The sequence below is a fragment of the Diceros bicornis genome, chromosome 38 (genome assembly GCF_020826845.1).
Source record: "Diceros bicornis minor isolate mBicDic1 chromosome 38, mDicBic1.mat.cur, whole genome shotgun sequence".
Classification (NCBI taxonomy): Eukaryota; Metazoa; Chordata; class Mammalia; order Perissodactyla; family Rhinocerotidae; genus Diceros; species Diceros bicornis.
Window position 1 is genome coordinate 13143776 of NC_080777.1, and position 19069 is coordinate 13162844.

At 43.4% G+C, this 19069-nt stretch overlaps 1 protein-coding gene across 2 annotated transcripts in view; it reads left to right on the forward strand.

Annotated features, from left to right (window-relative positions):
* The window catches only part of SLC30A10 (solute carrier family 30 member 10), a 41971-nt gene extending 24012 nt beyond the window's left edge, over nucleotides 1-17959 (forward strand). Inside the window, exons 1-4 of one of the 2 annotated variants that reach the window (XM_058533926.1) lie at nucleotides 5242-5854; nucleotides 6521-6598; nucleotides 13938-14177; nucleotides 16884-17959. In XM_058533926.1, the coding sequence (XP_058389909.1) occupies nucleotides 5242-5854; nucleotides 6521-6598; nucleotides 13938-14177; nucleotides 16884-17377 (1425 nt within the window). In that variant the 3' untranslated portion in view covers nucleotides 17378-17959. Of the gene's footprint in view, nucleotides 1-5241; nucleotides 5855-6520; nucleotides 6599-13937; nucleotides 14178-16883 lie in introns of those variants that run through there. The other variant, XM_058533924.1, reaches the window with a different exon arrangement.
* The last annotated feature ends 1110 nt before the right edge of the window (nucleotides 17960-19069 follow it).

Genomic DNA, 19069 nt, shown 5'->3' on the forward strand with positions numbered 1-19069 from the left:
ATCGGTAAGTGATGAGGAATTTGGGGTGTTTTTTATATTTCCAGTTCTGCCTCTAATCCTTTCCCCTTCCTCCCCAGTAGCCACACCACCTTTCATCTGCTTGTTCTCACTTACTCCTCTCCCTCTCCAAACTCACACACAGCGTTTCCCCGTGAATGAGTGTCTGGTGTGCCCTTGGGATCTGGAGATGTTGAGAAGCACACAGAGCAGAGCTGCAGTGCTCACAAAGACAAGCGAGCCCAAACAATATGGCATTGTCACTGCCAAATGTATCAAACAGCTCCACCCATCGTCCCTGCGATATAGTAGCAGTGTCATTCTTTTACACCTGTGCACTTAACAGCTGGTAACTTGGGTTCCTATGCTTTGTATACGTTGAAGTATTGTAATTGAAACTATGCTTCCTGTCTTTGTCTGGCTAAGACTGAATGGCTTACAAACAATGGAAAGTGATTCCTCGCGGTTGTGGGGACTGAAAATCTGAGATCAGGATGCCAGTATGGTTGGGTGAGACTCTTTTCTGGGTTCATAGCCAGAGCCTTTTTGCTGTGTCCTGACATGGAGGAAAGGGCTGGGGAGCTCTCTGGGGTCTCTTCTATAAGAGCACAAATGCCATTCCTGAGGGTTCTACCTCATGACCTAACACTTTCCAAAGGCCCCACCTCATAATACCATCATCTATGGGGGTTAGGATTTCAACATATGAATTTTGGGAGGAGACACTCAGACCATATCTTCCCCTCTAGTTGCAGGAACTCAGAAATGTTTTCTTACATCTCCATAAATTTCACTGCTCCTTAGATTAAGTCTCAAACAAATCCTTAAGTGTCTATTTTTTTTCTAAAAGTAACCCTTATATGAATCCTTTGGTGAAGGGAAATATTTCCTCCTCCCCAAACTTGGATTTAAAAATCAAAGTGGTGGTTAGTTTCTGTTAACACTTACTGAGCCCTCCTTATAAGCCTGGCACCACACTAAGTAATTTACATATGTTTTCTCACATAAGTCGCACGAGGACCCCATCAGATAGATACTATTATTGTCCTTAGTTCACAGATGAGGGAAGAGAAGTGTGAGGAGCTTGCCCCAGGTCACACAGCAAGTGAGGAGCAGATTTGGTTCCAAGTCAACCTGACTCCAAAGCTCAAATTATTACTGCTGTGCTACTCTGCCTTTCAAGTTTTCTTAAAGTGATTGCAAAGTTAAAATGATCAGAGTTGGGTCTTTTCTCAATAAGCAAGTCGTATTATTTGATGTTATGATGGGGCTTGTGTTCCTATCGCTTCCTGGGCTAGTGCTAGGAGCGGACATACCACTTCGCTGCAAGAACAAGTGACATTTTGGAGAAACTGTGGAGGTGCCACTCACAGGCTGATGGACACACCTCTAAATGTCTCAGAGCTGCAACTCACACTGCTGCTGAGTACTTCTCCCTATCAACAGCCCATCCAAAGCGGTATGGACCGCTGCCTGGTTTTTATCTTTTTCACATCTCATGCCTCTATCATTAAAAAAAAAAGAGTGGTCATCTCAGTTAACTCGTAAATTTAATGTATTCTGAAAAGCTTTGAGGGACAAAATGCGTACTTTTTGGGTACAAATCGTACCTTTGTACAGCCAAAATGTTACAAATATACATATTATATAAATTCACCAATGAAGAACTAACTGTCTTTGTACTCAAGATTCCTCAGCTGCCTGGAGGAGCAATTTCCTTTTGGAAAGTCATCACATTATATCACATTCTGTGTGTTTGGAGCTGGGCTAATGGAAGTCTCCATCTTTTGATGATGTATTTAAAATCTGAAGGCAGTTGCTATGGGGAGAAAGAGCTACCTCTTCTTTGAATAAGAATTGGTGCCTTGGACAGGATGTCCGCTGTCTTCCCCGAAGGCAGCATCTTCTCTTGTCAAGTAGAACTAACAAATGAAAACAAAAACAGCTGCTTTTTCAAATTTCTAAAAAAAAAAATAAACGTTTGTTAGTTTCTGGGTCAAACACCAATGTAGAAAGAATTTTTAGTGTCATAACCTGACTTCATGCATAGTAGCACATAGAGTTCTGCGCCAGTAAAAAGTGAACTTAACTTAAAAAAAAATCCTTTCATTTGTTTAGAACAAAAGAAGTGTTAAAAATGATCAAATTAGGGGCCGGCCCGGTGGCGCAAGCGGTTGGGTGCGCGCGCTCCGCTGCGGCGGCCCGGGGTTCGCTGGTTCGGATCCCGGGCGCGCACCGACGCACTGCTTGGTAGGCCATGCTGTGGCGGCGTCCCATATAAAGTGGAGGAAGATGGGCACAGATGTTAGCCCAGGGCCGTCTTCCTCAGCAAAAAAAGAGGAGGATTGGCGGATGTTGGCTCAGGGCTGATCTCCTCACAAAAAAAAAAAAAAAAAAAAAAATGATCAAATTAGTATAATGTGGGGGCAAAGAACTTACACTCTAGAGTTTGATGCCTAGATCAGCTCTCGATTCTATCATTTCCAGATTGTGTGATCTTGGGCAAGTTCCTTAAAATCTCTGGGCTTTAGATGCCTCACCAACAAAATAGTCCCTATTTTATGGGGCTATTGTGAGGATGAATGAGATGATGCCTATAAAGCGCTCAGCACAGGGCCGGGCAGAGAGTCAGAGCTCAGTCAACAAAAGCTACTGAAACCTCATCATTTACAGCAACGTAGAAGATGCAGTCTAAATTTTTGTCAATTAACTTAGATTATATATGTATAACCTTAATCACAGTTAGCTAGTTGGTTAATCAAAACATTTTTCTTCAGTGCATTTTGTGGACACCCTTAGCTTTCCTTAAAGTGAGGAACTAGACCCTGGGCAGGGCCCCTCAGAGACTGTCAGCTCCCTCCTTTGCTTCCTCAAGCCACTGACTTTCTGGTTCCCTTGACTGCCCTCCTGGGGCAGTGACATAATTCTTGTTGTCTGCCTTCACTTAGGAGAATGACTTGGCACAAGTGACATATTTCTGCTCATCTCAAGTTTTTCTTTCAGTTGTGAATGACAAAGAAATGCAATCAGCAGGGACTCTGTTAGCATTGTAAGTGATTTCCAAAAGGCCCCTCTGTCTTGTTTTGACTGCTTTGCTTGCTGTCTTATGTTAACATGTTTCAGAGGTATAGTTTGAAGACAATATAAGCCAGAAACTGGGAAGGGAGCAGTGCTCTGGCATATCTCTTGTATTAGAGTGTGGCTCAAGGGTAATTCTTTTATGCATCTGCTATAATACTATAACATTAACATATTAATGATATGTGGACCTCTGGACCACTTTACCCTTCCCTTCTCCTCCTACCCCGTCTCTTCCTGCTCACGCCATACTTTCTTTTTCTTCCTGTCGCCTTTCTTCTTTTTTTTTAATATGCAGATAACATTTATTGAGTGCTTACTATGTGCCAGGCACTGTTATAATCACTTTACAACTACTAACCCATTTAATCCTCACAACCATATGAGGAGGCACTATGATTATTCCCTTTTTACTGTAGTGAAAACCAGTCCAGGCAATTAAGGAACTTGTGCAAGGCCACACAGCTTTAACACTTTCATCAGCCTATATCTCTTTCCTTATTTCAAATTATTGATCATTTTAGTGCTAATTTTTAGAGAATACTTTAAATGATCAATTTCCTCTAGTTCTCAGTGTAGGGATATTTTCCTGGGGGTGGGGAGAGAATGCTTATCAGGTCCCCTGACTTTGGAGGCTCATCTGATATAAGGAGGAACTCTCAGATCCAGGATGTTTTAGCATGGTTGTTAATGGCCCTCAGAGGTCATTGAAAGTGAAGATCATATTTTACAAGGCTAAGGCAATGAATGGGCTACAATCAGAATGTTCTGCTAATGGATTCTGTGACGTTTTTGGAGTGAGACATTTTTATTCATTTTCAAGCCAAAAACAGGTCTGTTTTTTCAGGTTAAAGTTCAGGGGTTGGGGATGGGGGAGGAGAATAGAGATCACCAGACTTCACCTTCAGATCCTTTTTGGAGTGAGACAACAGTATAAAACGAAAACAAGCCCTAAAGAAACCTGCAAGTGTTCCCCTCACCCCGCAACTGACCAAAAGCAAACACGCTTCTTCAAGAGGTTCCTTGGCCTCCACCAGGGTCCTGGAGACACTTCTCTTCTGGATAACTTTCACTTGGAACAGAGCCTGTTGTCAACAAGAAAGCCTCTATTTTGAATAAGGCTCCATGTAGGTCAGTCGATTGAACTGTGAGTATCAGGTCATGCTGTGAGGGCACGTGGGGGTGAGCAGAATATTCTCTCCAACGGAGAATGAGATGAGCACACAGGAGGAGGCCTCCCCTGGCTTCTTTGGTGACCAAGGGACTTGTGTCCAGCACAGAGAAACTGCTTTTCTGAGAGCTGGCAGGGAGCACCATGCTTACAAAAACGTGAAGTGTGCTCTCCTCCGGGGCTGCCTGCAGTTCACCCCGGGAAAGAGGCCTTGTGAGTGAAGATCCTAAAGGTGGGGGACAGGGCCAATACTGTGTCACGAGGGGGACAGAAATGATAATGTGCCCTTATGAAGGCTGTGAGCAAGAAGAGAGGATAAAGGAGCTATTCCACGGGTGGTAGTGGAGTGGGAGTGCTGAGTGAGGGGTCTGCTGAAACCTCAGGAAATGGACAGCAGGAAGCACCCCAGAGGGCAGGGTTGGTCAGGTCAGTGCTCTTGGGCCTTGCCGGGGTCATACGGAATCTGTTCTGCAGGCTGCATCTGGGCACGTACGCGGTGTCCAAGTCCACAGCGAACACACCCCACAGGGGTCAAGGTCCTTATCACCGAGAGTCTACAGTCAGGGCACTGGGGTATTGGTGATCGGAGGGACCAGAGAAACGGGGGTCACTGGGTAAATCCCACCTCTGCTTAGGGGGTGTCTGCGAGGAATGACATCCAGACACGCCCCCTTTTCTCTGTAGCTCCCCTCTCTGCCCGGTTCTGTCTTAGAAGGACAGACATTGGCCAGTGGCCACCTGCCAAGTGGGGCCGGGGACACCAGGGCGGGGGAAGGGACCCAGGAGGCGGCGTAAGGTCTTCAGACACCGCCGCCGCGGCCACTCCTTTAGACTCTGGACGTGCAGAGCCTGAGGGCGCTCTGCCTCCGCCTTATAAACAGCCCGGCGCAGCCGGCCGGGCTCCCGGAGGCGGGGACCAGGCATCGGCGGAGTCAGGGGCGCGGGCCCGAGCCCACCTATTGCGGCGGCGGGGGGCGATCGGCGGTGGCGGGGCCATGGGCCGCTACTCGGGCAAGACGTGCCGGCTGATCTTCATGCTCGTGCTCACCGTCGGCTTCTTCGTGGCCGAGCTGGTCTCGGGCTACCTGGGCAACTCCATCGCGCTGATCTCCGACTCCTTCAACATGCTGTCGGACCTGATCTCGCTGTGCGTGGGGCTGAGCTCCGGCTACATCGCGCGGCGCCTCAGAGGGGACTTCAAGGCCACCTACGGCTACGCGCGCGCCGAGGTGGTGGGCGCGCTCAGCAACGCCGTCTTCCTCACCGCGCTCTGCTTCACCATCTTCGTGGAAGCCGTGCTGCGCCTGGCCAGGCCCGAGCGCATCGATGACGCCGAGCTGGTGCTCATCGTGGGCGTCCTGGGGCTGGCGGTGAACGTGGTGGGGCTGCTCATCTTCCAGGACTGCGCCTCCTGGTTCGCCTGCTGTGGCCGCCGCCGCAGCCAGCAGCCCCTGGCCGAGGGCGCTCTCGGGGATCTGCAGGGCGCAGAGAGCCGGTGGCACGCCACCACCCCGACTGCCCCGGGCCAGGACTCGGCCGTGACCCTCCGTGTGACCTCGTTGGAAAGGAAGGAGGAGGAGGGGGCGACCGTGTACTCAAACGTAGCAGGTGCCTTTCGGTTGCATCCTCTGGACCGCTTTGCCCTTCTCTCTTCCCCAGCCCTGCCCTGCCCGTCCTGGTCCCTTCCTCCTCACCCCACGCCCTGTTTTTCTCTCTGTCTGCTTTTTTTTTTTTTTTAATCCATTCCCTCTGCGGTTCAGCTTTGGTTCTCTTCTGCTCACTTACCACATTCCCCACGATTTCTTTCTTTCTTTCTTTGCTCCTGGATCCTCAGGCCCCCTTTCCCTCTTTTACCCTCTTCCTATTCTCTCTGTATAGGAGTATTGATTTTCTTGGAAATCAGTTATTACTATTGGGCAACAGTAGTACGCCCATCTCCCTTTCCCCTTCGTTAGATGCTATCTGTGTTTTATTTCCCCCTCCCCCTTCTGTCCAACCTTTTGTCCACTTGGGAGTTATGGGTTTGGGGTGGGGGTGGGCTTCTACTTGCCTCTTTTTTGTTTTAACTTGAGTGAAAGTGTGAATGAAGTCCAAAGGTGGATCACAGGGCTTATTTTCAGGCCAAATGTACTATTCTGGGCTTTGTGTGTGGAGAGAGAGAGGGGGTCTGATAAGCTGGGAGGAATTTAAAATAACAAAAACTTTTTTTGAGTCCATTGATTCTTTTTGTTTGTAGAACTTATACACAACACAAGGTTTCTTCTTTGAATGCAGGTGATCCCTCAAACACCCAGAATGAGCCAGAAGAGACTGTGAAAAAGGAGAAAAAGTCCGAAGCCCTTAACATTAGAGGTAGGATTGATTGAAATTCTTTTCAGTGGTGCATATGGCTGCGCTGTTCCTCTTCATTCTGTTTGCCTTTTCATAAGGTCTGTTAGAAAGTAGGCCAACGACACACATAGACTATGACCCTAGTCTCTTGCCTAATCACTGCATCGATTCTGAGGGAGACACTAGTTGCTAATAATTTATCCTTACCCGACTTGGGTCCCTGCTATCTGCCTGCTCCAGAGTTTCACAGAGCAGTGGCATGTTACAGCTTCACTTGATTTTGCCCAGCCATGGATATCGCTACATAAAATGTAACCTTTTTTAATTGAATATCATTTTTTAAAAAAATTTTTATTTATTTATTTTCCCCCAAAGCCCCAATAGATAGTTGTATGTTATAGCTGCACATCCTTCTAGTTGCTGTAATTGAATATCATTTTGATAAAGGTAAGAAAAGAGTAGGTGGGCTGCTGTCCAAGGTGGCATTGCTGAATGACCCTCATCGCCTTAATTATTTCTGCCAGAAATCTGCTTCTGTGATGAGTCTGGTGGCTCACTTGAATCTCCACTTCCAGGCCCAAAGTGGGAGTTCTGGTGAGGCCTGTGGAAGGCACATCATTAACATCTCTCCTGCCATGTGCTCAAGGTCACAAGTACTGGGCAAGTTCAGCCCAGGGAGTTCAGAGGTGCGTTTCTCACCAGACACCAACATTGTTAACATCTCTCCTTTCCAACTTCTTGGGCACAGACTTTGCTTCAGAGTGTTTCAAGAGGAGTCAATCCCCAATCTTGACTGAGCATTTCAACAAAGATTGTGCAGCCTTTTACCTTTAGATGGTTTGGGGAAGCCTGCAGTGGGCCTCAGATGGAAATAATATAAAGAAAAACTCATAATGCAGGAGACACCTTCATTTCTGAGAGTTTTACAAAGTGATACCCAGAATGGATCTATAGGGAAAATCAGAAAATAACAACAACAACAACACATGAGCTCCTAAATATTTCTGAATGAATTGGTTAAAAAAATTTAACTGCAACAGGGGAATTTCTAAAGAGCTTGGTGGTGAATCTTTTTGGAAAGAGAGAATCTGTAATGAAAAATCATTATCCTTTAATTTCTTTCTTTGTTTAGGTTCAATTAAAAAATATATACATATTGTAGGTTTTTAAGATGGAGTTCACCATCATAGCATTTTAACTTTGCAAAGCACATTCTGTTAATTATTCATTCTTTTTTTATTATTGAGGTATAATTGACATATAACATTATATTGATTACGGGTGTACAATGTAATGATTCTATATCGTATATATTGTGAAATGATCACCACAATAAGCCTAGTTAACATCTTTCACCATACATAGTTACAACTTTTTTTCTTATGATGAGAATTTTTAAGATCTACTCTCTTAGCAACTTTCGAATTTGCAATACAGTATTATTAACTATAGTCCCCATGCTGTGCATTACATCCCCAAGACTTATTTATTTTATAAATGGAAGTTTGTACCTTTTGACCTCCTTCACCCATTTTTCCCACCCCCCCCGTCCCCCCACCCCTTGCCTCTGGCAACCCCCAATCTGTTCTCCATAGCTATGAGCTTCATTTTATTTTTTAGATTCCACATGTAAGTGAGATTGTTGATTATTCATTCTTATCTTATGTTACAGAGAAGGAGAAGAGGTAGGTGGAAAGAAGTAGAGAAGAATGAAGAATAGGCCCCAGTAGTTATGGTGACTTTGTTTGGGAAGTGTAACGTAGGGAAACTTGTATGATCTTGCTAATTTTTAGCCCAAAGCTATCGGAGCTCCTGGGTAAAAATATGTCAGTGGTCAGGATAATAATCGTACCCACTTCATCGGGTGGGTGAGATAAAGCATATGAAGTGCTCAGGCACATGGGACGACAACTAGCTACCATTTCTATGGCATGTATAGTACTTTGTGCCAGGCACCATTCATGAATGAGTCATTTAGTGTGAGCAACAATCTCACCAGATGGATACTACTGTCATTCAGGTAGTGAGAGGAATTGCTGGGTACACACCTACAATGCTTCAGTAAGGGTGAGCCTAGATCATTCCTGCTGCTTCTGATGAGTGCCTGGGTGGTGGCTAACAGGAGCCTTTCCATACTTGGGGCTAAGTGTGAGGGTGACATCACCTTGGGTCATGTGTCCTCATCTTGGAGGCATGGTCCAGGGAAGGACCACAGCATGTTAGAACTGGAAAGGCCTCAGGGAAAATGGACTCCAACCCCTTCACTTTACAGATGAGGAAACAGAGTCCAGAGAGTCTGGTGACTTCCCAAGTCTCCCTTCAGCTGGCAGCAGAGGCAGGGCTGGAAGCCTGGGCTCCTGCTTTGCATTTCCAGCTCTTTCCATTATCGCACACTACCTCTAGATCCACACAGGCTGGCTTGCTGCTCCAGTGTACACAGACCCCTGAACGGTGACATTTCTGACACTTAAGCCATTGCTTTAGAAAGCAGGACTGTCCCCCGAGATCTGCAGGGGAACAAACATGTGATGAGGATTCTTGCGAATGAAAATCATTTCTTGATTTTCATTACTGTTTCTCTTATTCCAATGGGATAAAAAAAAGTGTCCTCCAGGAAACACACTCCATCTTCTACAGTAAAGCACCGTAAAAGCACACTCCTTAAAAATTCTCATCGATGTGTTTTGTAGTGGTTGATTTTATTTGTTTATTTAATTGAGGTAACATTGGTTTGTAACATTATATAAATTTCAGCTCAATTTTATTTAATAGGATCAAACAGGATACATTAAAAACTGTTGTAACCGAGTGTCAAAAAGACAATTAGCCCATTCTATTTTGGTATAAATATAAGTAGATGAGTAGCAATTCTGACATCATTTGAAAATGAATCTCCTTTGATGAGGTGTTTCTTTCTAATTCTTGTTTTTTTCCCAATGAGAAAGATCTCTCATCCTTCTATAACCACTTGCTAATGCCCAGGTCTAATGCACAGTGTTTCCAGTTATTCAACAAATCAACAGCATTGATGGCTTTTCCAAGTTCTGGGACATTCATCAAATCTCAACTTATGTCAAATGGCCAATTCATGTTATATGTCAGTTTTTTTGAGTTTTATTTTTATCTAGAGACAGCAAGGGAGGGCCAAGTGCTGAGGTGTCCTGTCTTTGCAAAGCTACCTTGTGAGCATTCTGACTAATCAGGCCATTGAGTTGTCTACCAAGTGGCAATCTTTGCTTCTCAGATAATGCTGCCCGATTTATCTTTCTGAATCACAGATGTGATCACATCAGAGTCTGCTCAGACACCTCTGCTGCATCCAGATTAAGGTCCTAACACTGCTGACATTTGAGGGCTTGCTGTTCCGGTGCTAACACTCCTTTCTAAACATTTCTGCTCTTCTCTCCACCCCTTCACTGCCTTACCCTCCCCCTACCCCTGAACTGTCTCCCCTGTGCCCACCATTTAATGCACACTTAGAACAAGGCGAGAAGTGCTCAGTAAGGCAGATCTGGGTTGAGTTCTGCCTTTGCCTTTTAAAGCTAGGTGACTTTGGGCAGGTAACTTAACCTCTTTGAGCTTCAGTTTCCTCATCTGTATTAGGGAGATCATAAGAGTACCAGCATTACTGTGCTGTGAGAGTTACATGAATGGTTGGAACAACACAGAGGACCCACTCAACAAATGGTGCCCAATGGCGCCCAAATGGTTATCATTGCCTCCCCATCAGTTCTGTGCACTGACTTCTCAGCGGGTTTTCAGACGTTGTTTCACGTGCTCTTCAGAACGAGCCTCTAAGAGATGTGAGGCAGATGTTATAATCATTCCCGTTTCACAGATGAGAATCTTATTGCTCAAACAGGTTGACTTTGACAAGGTCCATGACTCATAAAGGCTGTCAGGGTCTATGACTTCACATTGAGCGTACCCGTCTCCCACGTTGCCTGACAAGCGCTTCCTCATTAGCAGCCTCCCTTGAGTCTTCTACCTGGAACACCTTCTCTCTGAGTTCTCTCTGCCTGGAACTTGCTGCCTGTTGAAGTCTGTCTCCCTCAGAGTCCTGCCCACATTGCCCACCTCTCGAGAAGCCTTCCCTGAGATTTTCCATCACAGGGAATAATCCTCCCCCTGGGGTTTATTGATGCACTTGTCTCAGAATCCTGCCAGTGGACTATGGTCTTCAGAGGATAAGACCATGCCTTCTTCACCTTTGCATGGGAGGCTAGAAAACACATCGCCATACTAAATCTCAAGAATTTAGTGAAATGATGCTTTAAGCAGTTTTTCAAACTGTGGGTCATGATAGTTTGGGTCATAAAATCAATTTAGTAGAGTATGATCAGCGTTTAGAAAATTAGCCAGAATTAAATGAAATAGAGCAGAAAATAGTAATAAATCATATGTAAGGATAGGTTTTGTTTTTTCATGAAATATTTGTTTCAGTGTTTGTGCTGGGATGCAAAGTATGATTCTTACTGTGGATTATGGAAAAATAAGTTTGAAAGCTATTTTATATAATTCTTAGGGGCTAGTAGTGAGAATTCTCAGACGGAAAACCTGAAATTGGAATTGAGGATTTATATGAGGCAGGATGCACAATGCTTCTCTAGTCAGACTACCCAGACTTATATCCCGCCTCTAACACTTTCTAGATGTGTGGTCTTGGATAAGCTACTTAGCTACTCTGTGCCTCAGTTTCTTATTTGTAAAATGGAGAGAGTAACCACCTTAGGGAGTCCTTAAGAGAATTTAATGTGTAAATACATGTAACATACTTAAAATATGCGTGGTGCATATATGGCAGCTAGCATTACAGTTATTATTAAGTAATTAAAGATAGGAGTTACTCTATGTTATGGGAGTTATGACTTTATTAACCAGAAAATACAGTTTTATTGAGTGCCTACATTGTAACCCTCATGTTACTTATAGTCTAATGGAGGAAATGGGGCTGACAAGCGGAAACATTCAGAGAACAACGGATGTCTCAGGCACTGAAAATGATGTCAATTGTGTGTGGGAAATATATGGTCTTCGTATTTTTATGGTAGTATTTTTTTTTTTTTTTTTTTTTGGTAAGGAAGATCAGCCCTAAGCTAACATCTGCCAATCCTCCTCTTTTTGCTGAGGAAGACTGGCCCTGGGCTAACATCCATGCCCATCTTCCTCCACTTTATATGGGACGCCGCCACAGCATGGCTTGACAAGCGGTGCGTTGGTGCGCGCCAGGGATCCAAACCGGCGAACCCCGGGCCGCCGCAGTGGAGTGTGCGCACTAAACCACTTGCACCACTGGGCCGGTCCCTATGGTAGTATTTTGTACTACCCTGGAGAAGGTTAAAGATTTGATCTTCAGTTCCTCCTGGAGGAACAAGGCATGGAGACCAAATCTTGGGAACGTTTTGAGTTTCCCTTTGTGGCCCAGGAGAAGTACTAGGGAGTAAGAAGCTCCTTTTTTGGGTGAGGTGGGGGAAAAGGGAGCACAGAATTGCAAAATGGGACTGTTTAATGTATTTATTGAACCAGGATCTTATTACCATAAATAAACACTCGGCAGAGGGAAATGTGGAGATTCTTTTTATTCCTGTTCTTTTTGGAAAAGTTGCCATGAATTACATTTAGTGTGTTTATAGAACACCATTTTACCTATGATGCCACTCAGAATCCTAGAAGTGTTGCCAAGGAGAGGAATTAGCCCAATTAAAGCATCTTCCAAGGGAGACTGTTCATTCATAGCCATGAGTGAATTGTTAGTATTTTGGATTATTATTAATTATACTGAGTGAATCTGTGGGATACTGGGAGAGACAAAGCAGACCTTTCTTAATCTATATGCTTTCTTCTAGAGCAGTGCTTGGAAACCTTTATGTTCATTTGAATCACCTGGGGATCTTGTTAAAATGCAGACTCGGATTCAACGATCCAAGAGGGGGCCTGAAATTCTGCATCTCTCACAAGCTCCCAGGGGATTCTGATGCTGCTAGTTTGCAAACCATACCTTGAATAGCAAGATTCTGATGTTGCTTTCTGTAAAAAAATACTTTGTGTTTATATTGTATAATCGTTCTGACAAAACTTTTACCTAATTCACTAAATCCCAGTTTAGTCTATGTTGTATGCTAACAAACAACTGGACACCAGATCTTCTTTGCTAGGATTGCATGTTTTCTGTATCACAGTCGAAACCTTTAGAAGTGGTCCCTTCATTAAAGGCACCCACAATTTTTGTTATTATCTGTAGAACTTTAATTTTATTTTATTGTGACAAATGGCTCTCTATTCAGTGGGAACACTGCTGGAGTCCCTGTTTTGAGGACCTCTTAAACCAAATGTAGTTTAAGCACCACGGGCTAAGTGAGAAGTAGGCAAATGCATATAAGGAAGGGAGAATGGATCTAGGTAGAGGGAAGACCAAGAATAAAAAGAACCACTCTCAGGCTGGCCCAGTGGTGTAGTGGTTAAGTTCGTGTGCTCCACTTTGGTGGCCTGGGATTCGTGGGTTCGGATCTCAGGTGCAAACCTACATACTGCTCATCAAGCCATGCTGTGGCAGCGTCCCACATACAAAATAGAGCAAGACTGGCACAGATGTTAGCTAAGGGCTAATCTTCCTCAAGCAAAAAGAGGAAGATTGGCAACAGATGTTAGCTCAGGGCCAATCTTCCTCACCAAAAAAAAAAAGAACCACTCGTGATATATGTGTGTATATATATATATATATATTTTTAATAATTTTATTTATTTATTTATTTTCCCCCCCAAAGCCCCAGTAGATAGTTGTATGTCATAGCTGCACATCCTTCTAGTTGCTGTATGTGGGACGCGGCCTCAGCATGGCCAGAGAAGCGGTGCGTTGGTGCGTGCCTGGGATCCGAACCCCGGGCTGCCAGCATCGGAGTGCGAGCACTTAACCACTAAGCCACGGGGCCGGCCCAACTTGTGATATATTTTAGTTCCATCTCCTCTTAAAAATGTTGAAAACAATTTAAAGCACAGACACTTGTCTGAAGGAAAAGGGAACCATTTGCATAGCCTCTGTTTGCCAGCTTGGTGCCCTTGGATGGGTGGTGGGTGGCAGCCATGTGGCACAGTGAATGGGCACAATCCCTCTTCCCACAGGTGTCTGCAGCTCAATCCTCCCGGGTTGTTCCAGGTTCTCTGGGTCCTGGTATGGTGGCCTGGGGTTTTGTTTTCTGCGAAGCAGTTGCCATTTTTTTTTCATTCAAATCCATCTTGCTGTTTTAACCAAAAAGAAAACAAATAGCAACAGGTATTCATAGGCTTGGGAACCTGAGTCACCGACTGTCGCGTGGCTCCCCAACTTGGATGTGCTTTAGCCGTCTTCCTTTCTTCCCGACAGGTGTACTTTTGCATGTGATGGGAGATGCCTTGGGGTCCGTGATTGTGGTCATCACGGCCGTCATATTCTATGTGCTTCCCCTGCAAACTGACGACCCGTGTAACTGGCAGTGCTACATTGACCCCAGCCTGTCTATAGTCATGGTCATCATCATTTTGTCATCTGCCTTCCCACTCATCAAGGAGACCGCTGTCATTCTGCTGCAGATGGTCCCCAAGGGAGTCAACATTGAAGAGCTGAGTAAGTCAGACAATTCTGATCTAGAACCACTGCCCATTTAATGTTCTTCAGGCCAAAGGGCCAGCATTATTTCAGAGCAGTGTTTGACTTATGTATCCTTAAATACTTTAAATGAGCAAGCAATAGAGACATCCGTCATCTGTTTTATAGCCCAATAGGATGACTCACGGCTCCAAGGACCAAAGGTCCTTTGCAACCCATCATTCTCTGACTCAACTGCAGATTTTTGAGAATGTAGCACTTGGGCAATGCCTATTCCTAGGCTATTTACCTCCATGTCAAAGATTTATTTTAACTCAAATAAGGCCACTTTGCCCAGCACTTGATTTTTATTCTCCTTATTCTGAAAACATGAATCATTAATTTATATTCTAGATCCTGCTTTCTAGTTAACTGATTTTTATGAGCATGCAAGTCACCATGCCTCTTATAACACTGTAAAAAGGACCACGTTTTAAATTCAGATCATTCACGACCTCATTCAGTAATGAAATCTGTTTCTTTGCTTTGCTCAAACAGAAGGTCTCAAACTCTCACTTTAGTTAGGTGCCTCTGAGGATAAAAATTTGAGACTCTGTCGAATTTCTAAATGGGAACTATCCAGAAGTTGATGAGAACCTGAATGTGCAAATTTATTTCTAGGGTTTCTAAATGGAGATTATGTTTTTATAGAAAAAACTTTTTCATGCATGTTTGCTATTGTTCTGTCTATCATTGCTTCACCAGTGAGCCGGTAAATGTGAAATAGAGCTGAGGCCAGCTGTGAGGCTGAAAGTTGGAAGACCTTATTTCGTGACAAATACCTGGAACTAGATTTGAGTGGGTCCTATTACGTTATCTGGCCATGACTAGACTTGCCCCTATGAAGGCGTGAGGTACAGGGTGACTGTTCTTTGAAGGTTAGAGCCCTGCCAGCCATCTGTGTAATGGCAGCATGGGGACCAGTCGGTTGAGCTATTGCCAACAGCTGGTGCTCTTCCTATGATCCTTCCCCGGATGCTCTTTTTGCCTTCTTTGGCCTCTTCTTTGGCAGCGTTGGTTAGTTTACAGTCTCTGAGAGTCAGTTAGGTATGGTCAGCTCTCTGGCTGCTTTAGTGTACAGAGTTAAAATAATCAGCCTGCTCACCTACTCTGCTCAATTCTGCAGGCACAGGAGGGAGAAGGTAGGGAAGGAGATACTCAGGAGCAGATATACACATTGTCTTCGCCATCTAGGAGCTTGTTTCTCAGTTGAGGAAACAAGATAAATCATACACAAAGCAATTTGTGATATATATTGGCTTATATTGCCTTTTAACAAAATAAAGTATATGTTTAAAAAGATATTAAAAAATAGTAATAACAATAGCAACACTTCTATGGCACTTATTACATGCTAGGTCTTGTTCTAAAGTGCTTTACTTATATTAACTCATTTTAATCCTTGAAATAATCCTATGAGATACTATCATTCTCATTCCTAATTGACAGATAAGGAAACTGAGGCACAGAAGGGCTAGGTAAGTTGTCCAAGGTCACACAGACAGAAAATGACTGAATTGCGATTCAAACTCCAGCTGCCTACAGGGTCTTTGCTCATAATCACTATTTAGTACCATTTCTCTAAATACACACTCATTTTGGAAAGTATGGAAAATATAGAAAAGCCGAATAAGAAAATAGAAATTTCTCATAATCCTACCCCCCAGAAATGATCACTCTTAATATTTTTGTATCAATCATTCAATAAAACAAGCCTTTATCTGCCTTAAAAAAATTTTTGTGTGTACATACACTGATTTTTTTGGGTGAGGAAGATTAGCCCTGAGCTAACATCTGTTGCCAGTTGTTCTCTTTTTGCTGAGGAAGATTAGCTCTGAGCTAACATCTGTGCCCATCTTCCTCTATTTTATATATGGGATGCCTGCCACAGCATGGTTTGATGAGCAGTGCATAGGTCTGCGCCTGGGATCCGAACCTGTGAACCCTGGGCCGCCAAAGCGGAGCATGTGAACTTAACCACTACACTACCGGGCCGGCCCTACACTGATGTTTAAAAAAAAAAAAAAGCAAAAAGATCATGCCATATATACATTTTAGCTATTTGTTTTTTCACCTAAAAATATCTTATATACCTTTTCTCATCTCCTTAAATATACAACTTACTTGTTAATGGCTATATCACATTCTATTATATAATAGATTTAACTATTTCTTTGTTGTTTCCATTTTTTCATTAATACAGAGAGTGTTGCCCAAACCATTCTTGTACATAAATATTTGGTGATTTCCTTTAGATTTAATTCCTCGTGCTAGAATTGCTGGTCGAGGTTTTCCATCCATGTTGCCAAGTTCCCCCCTTTAAAAAGGGCATCCTACTTTATACACCCACCAGCTGTTCACTAGGGTGTCCATTCTCTTGTAAACGCAGCGACTCAGGACATTTTTTCAGTTGTCGTTAAACTCATTTTCTTGAGTTGCCTTTTATGAGTTAACAGTGTATGGTATAGGAGTTCAGAGAGGAGAAAGAAGATGATGAGAAAGTGTGCCCATCCAGGTACAGCTATTTTTTCTTCCTGTTATTCTTAGTAAATACATCATTTTGGTGAGAATGCTTACAGGTACTGTGGTAGTTCCATGTTTCAATTAGAGCACTCCCCTTGCTATATTGTCAATGCTATATTGTTATAGCTATATTGTTATATTGTTTGCTCTTCCCTATTCTAGTCAGTAAACTCTCTGCTGTGCCCGGAATCAGCGGTGTACATGAAGTGCATGTCTGGGAACTTATAAGTGGAAAGATCATTGCCACCCTGCACATCAAATTTCAGAAGGACACGGACTATCAGGATACCAGTATAAAAATTCGAGAAATCTTCCACAAAGTGGGAATCCACAATGTGACCATCCAGTTCGAGAAGGTGGACTTGAAGGAGCCCCTGGAGCAGGACTTGTTGCTCTGCAGTTCACCCTGCATCTCCAAGAGCTGTGAGAAGCAGCTGTGTTGTCCCCCCAGGGCTCTACCTCTGGCGCATGTCAACGGCTGTGCTGAGCACAATGGCAGTGCCCCCCTAGATACATACCGAAATGACAACCTCGGGAGAGGAGAAACCACGGAAGTGGCTATTGAAGTATCTTCGGACAGCTTTCTGAGTGACCGTGGACAAGCTCTTAGCAAAACTCAGGAGGACCAATGTTATGTCAACAGCACACATTTTTAGTCTGGTACCCACATAAACAGACTGTATAGACAAGGCACTTTGGAACCACTGGCTTGGCTTGTGGAAAGAGCTTTGTGGGTTGTAGGCACCGACCAAACTCACAGTGTGCACTCTCTGTGTTCAGTAAGGGATTGGCTGTTGGGGATGTTAGTTGAACATGTCTGTTAATTTTGATGTGACTGATAACCTCTTTACACTCTCCTGGGTGTCTCATGCTGCTCTTCAACAGTTTTAGTCTGAACATTTATTTTCTGAAGCAACTGTACTAGTCTATAGATCAGGGACATTGAAGGCTGGGACTCAATGGCTGTGGACACAGAATTCAAAGTAGCATTTGTTTTAAACCAATTAGAACTTCTAGCTGACTCTTAGATGAGGTCACAGCCAAGTACATAAAAAAAAAAAAAGACATTAAAAACCATAATAGCTATATTTTTTCCCATGCCACTGGAAGATTATAAAAGAGGAAAGGTAGGAAGTCCTGCAGAATTTTTTTTCTTTGACTCATTTTTGAATAAATGTAACATGAGTACCTATTAAGATAGAAAATATTCCCAAAACATTAGAGGAAGTGGAGTTTCTTGGGGGAGGGCAGGAAGAAAATTCTTTTTGGCTACCTCTTCATTTTGTGAGGTGGAGAGGAAACTAGTATTTACTTTCTGCTGTGAATTGAACATCAGCTACAGGGTGTTTCAAATGTTTAAATATATAAAATACTTTTTTTTCCCACTTGGAAGTGTGGAAATACTTCTGCGTCCTTAAATATGACACAAATACGTATATACTGTTTTTTGAAGTCAGTCCACTTGGGACAGTTTTCATTTATTGCTTAATAATGACTTACTTGTTTGTCCAAATTTCCTTTGAATCTTCTTTTATATGATCACATTGATCTATGAGCATTTGCCAGGAGAAAATGAGTATTCCTGGGATCGAATATATGGCATTGAGTATTTATTCCTGCCAAAAAAATAAGCTAGATTGACTTTTCTTTAATTAGACATATTTTAAAGTATTTATTATAGTTGCCAACTAGTAACTTGATGGGAAAGTGTATGTCCAAGGGAGAAATGAGAATTAATTTAATTGCTGCCTCTAATGTGTTTTCGGGAGGTTACACTTTTCTTCTATGTCTCTGACCGATATTACCAAGTTCAAATAAATTGATTAGAATCTGCTTTGAATCCATAACCGACCTATATTAGTATTGGAGAAGCATCTGTCATGTATTTAACAAATTGTTTAGGCGGTGATGTTTTAATCAGAACAGTCTCAAAATAGTTATGAGAAAATGGGAGGTGCCTCACTAGGGGACTAGAATCTTCTTTGATGGATTGCAAAATTGACTGAAAATGATCATCTCTTAGGTTCTAAGCATTGAGTCCTGTTTGGAATCTGCACAGTACTCATCAGAAATGCTGGGCTGGTAATGGAAATGCCATTTTCAAAACTGTGTTTTAGTCTTAAATTCTAAGGCTGAAATAAGTAAGCAAACATAATCAGTAGGATAGGATATTTTTTTTTCTTTTGCCGAGGAAGATTGGCCCTGAGCTAACATCTGTTGCCAATCTTCCTCTTTTTGCTTGAGGAGGTCTTGCCCTGAGCTAACATCTGTGCCAGTCTTCCTCTATTTTGTATGTGGGTCACCGCCACAGCATGGCTGCTAATGAGTGGTGTAGGTCCAAGCCCAGG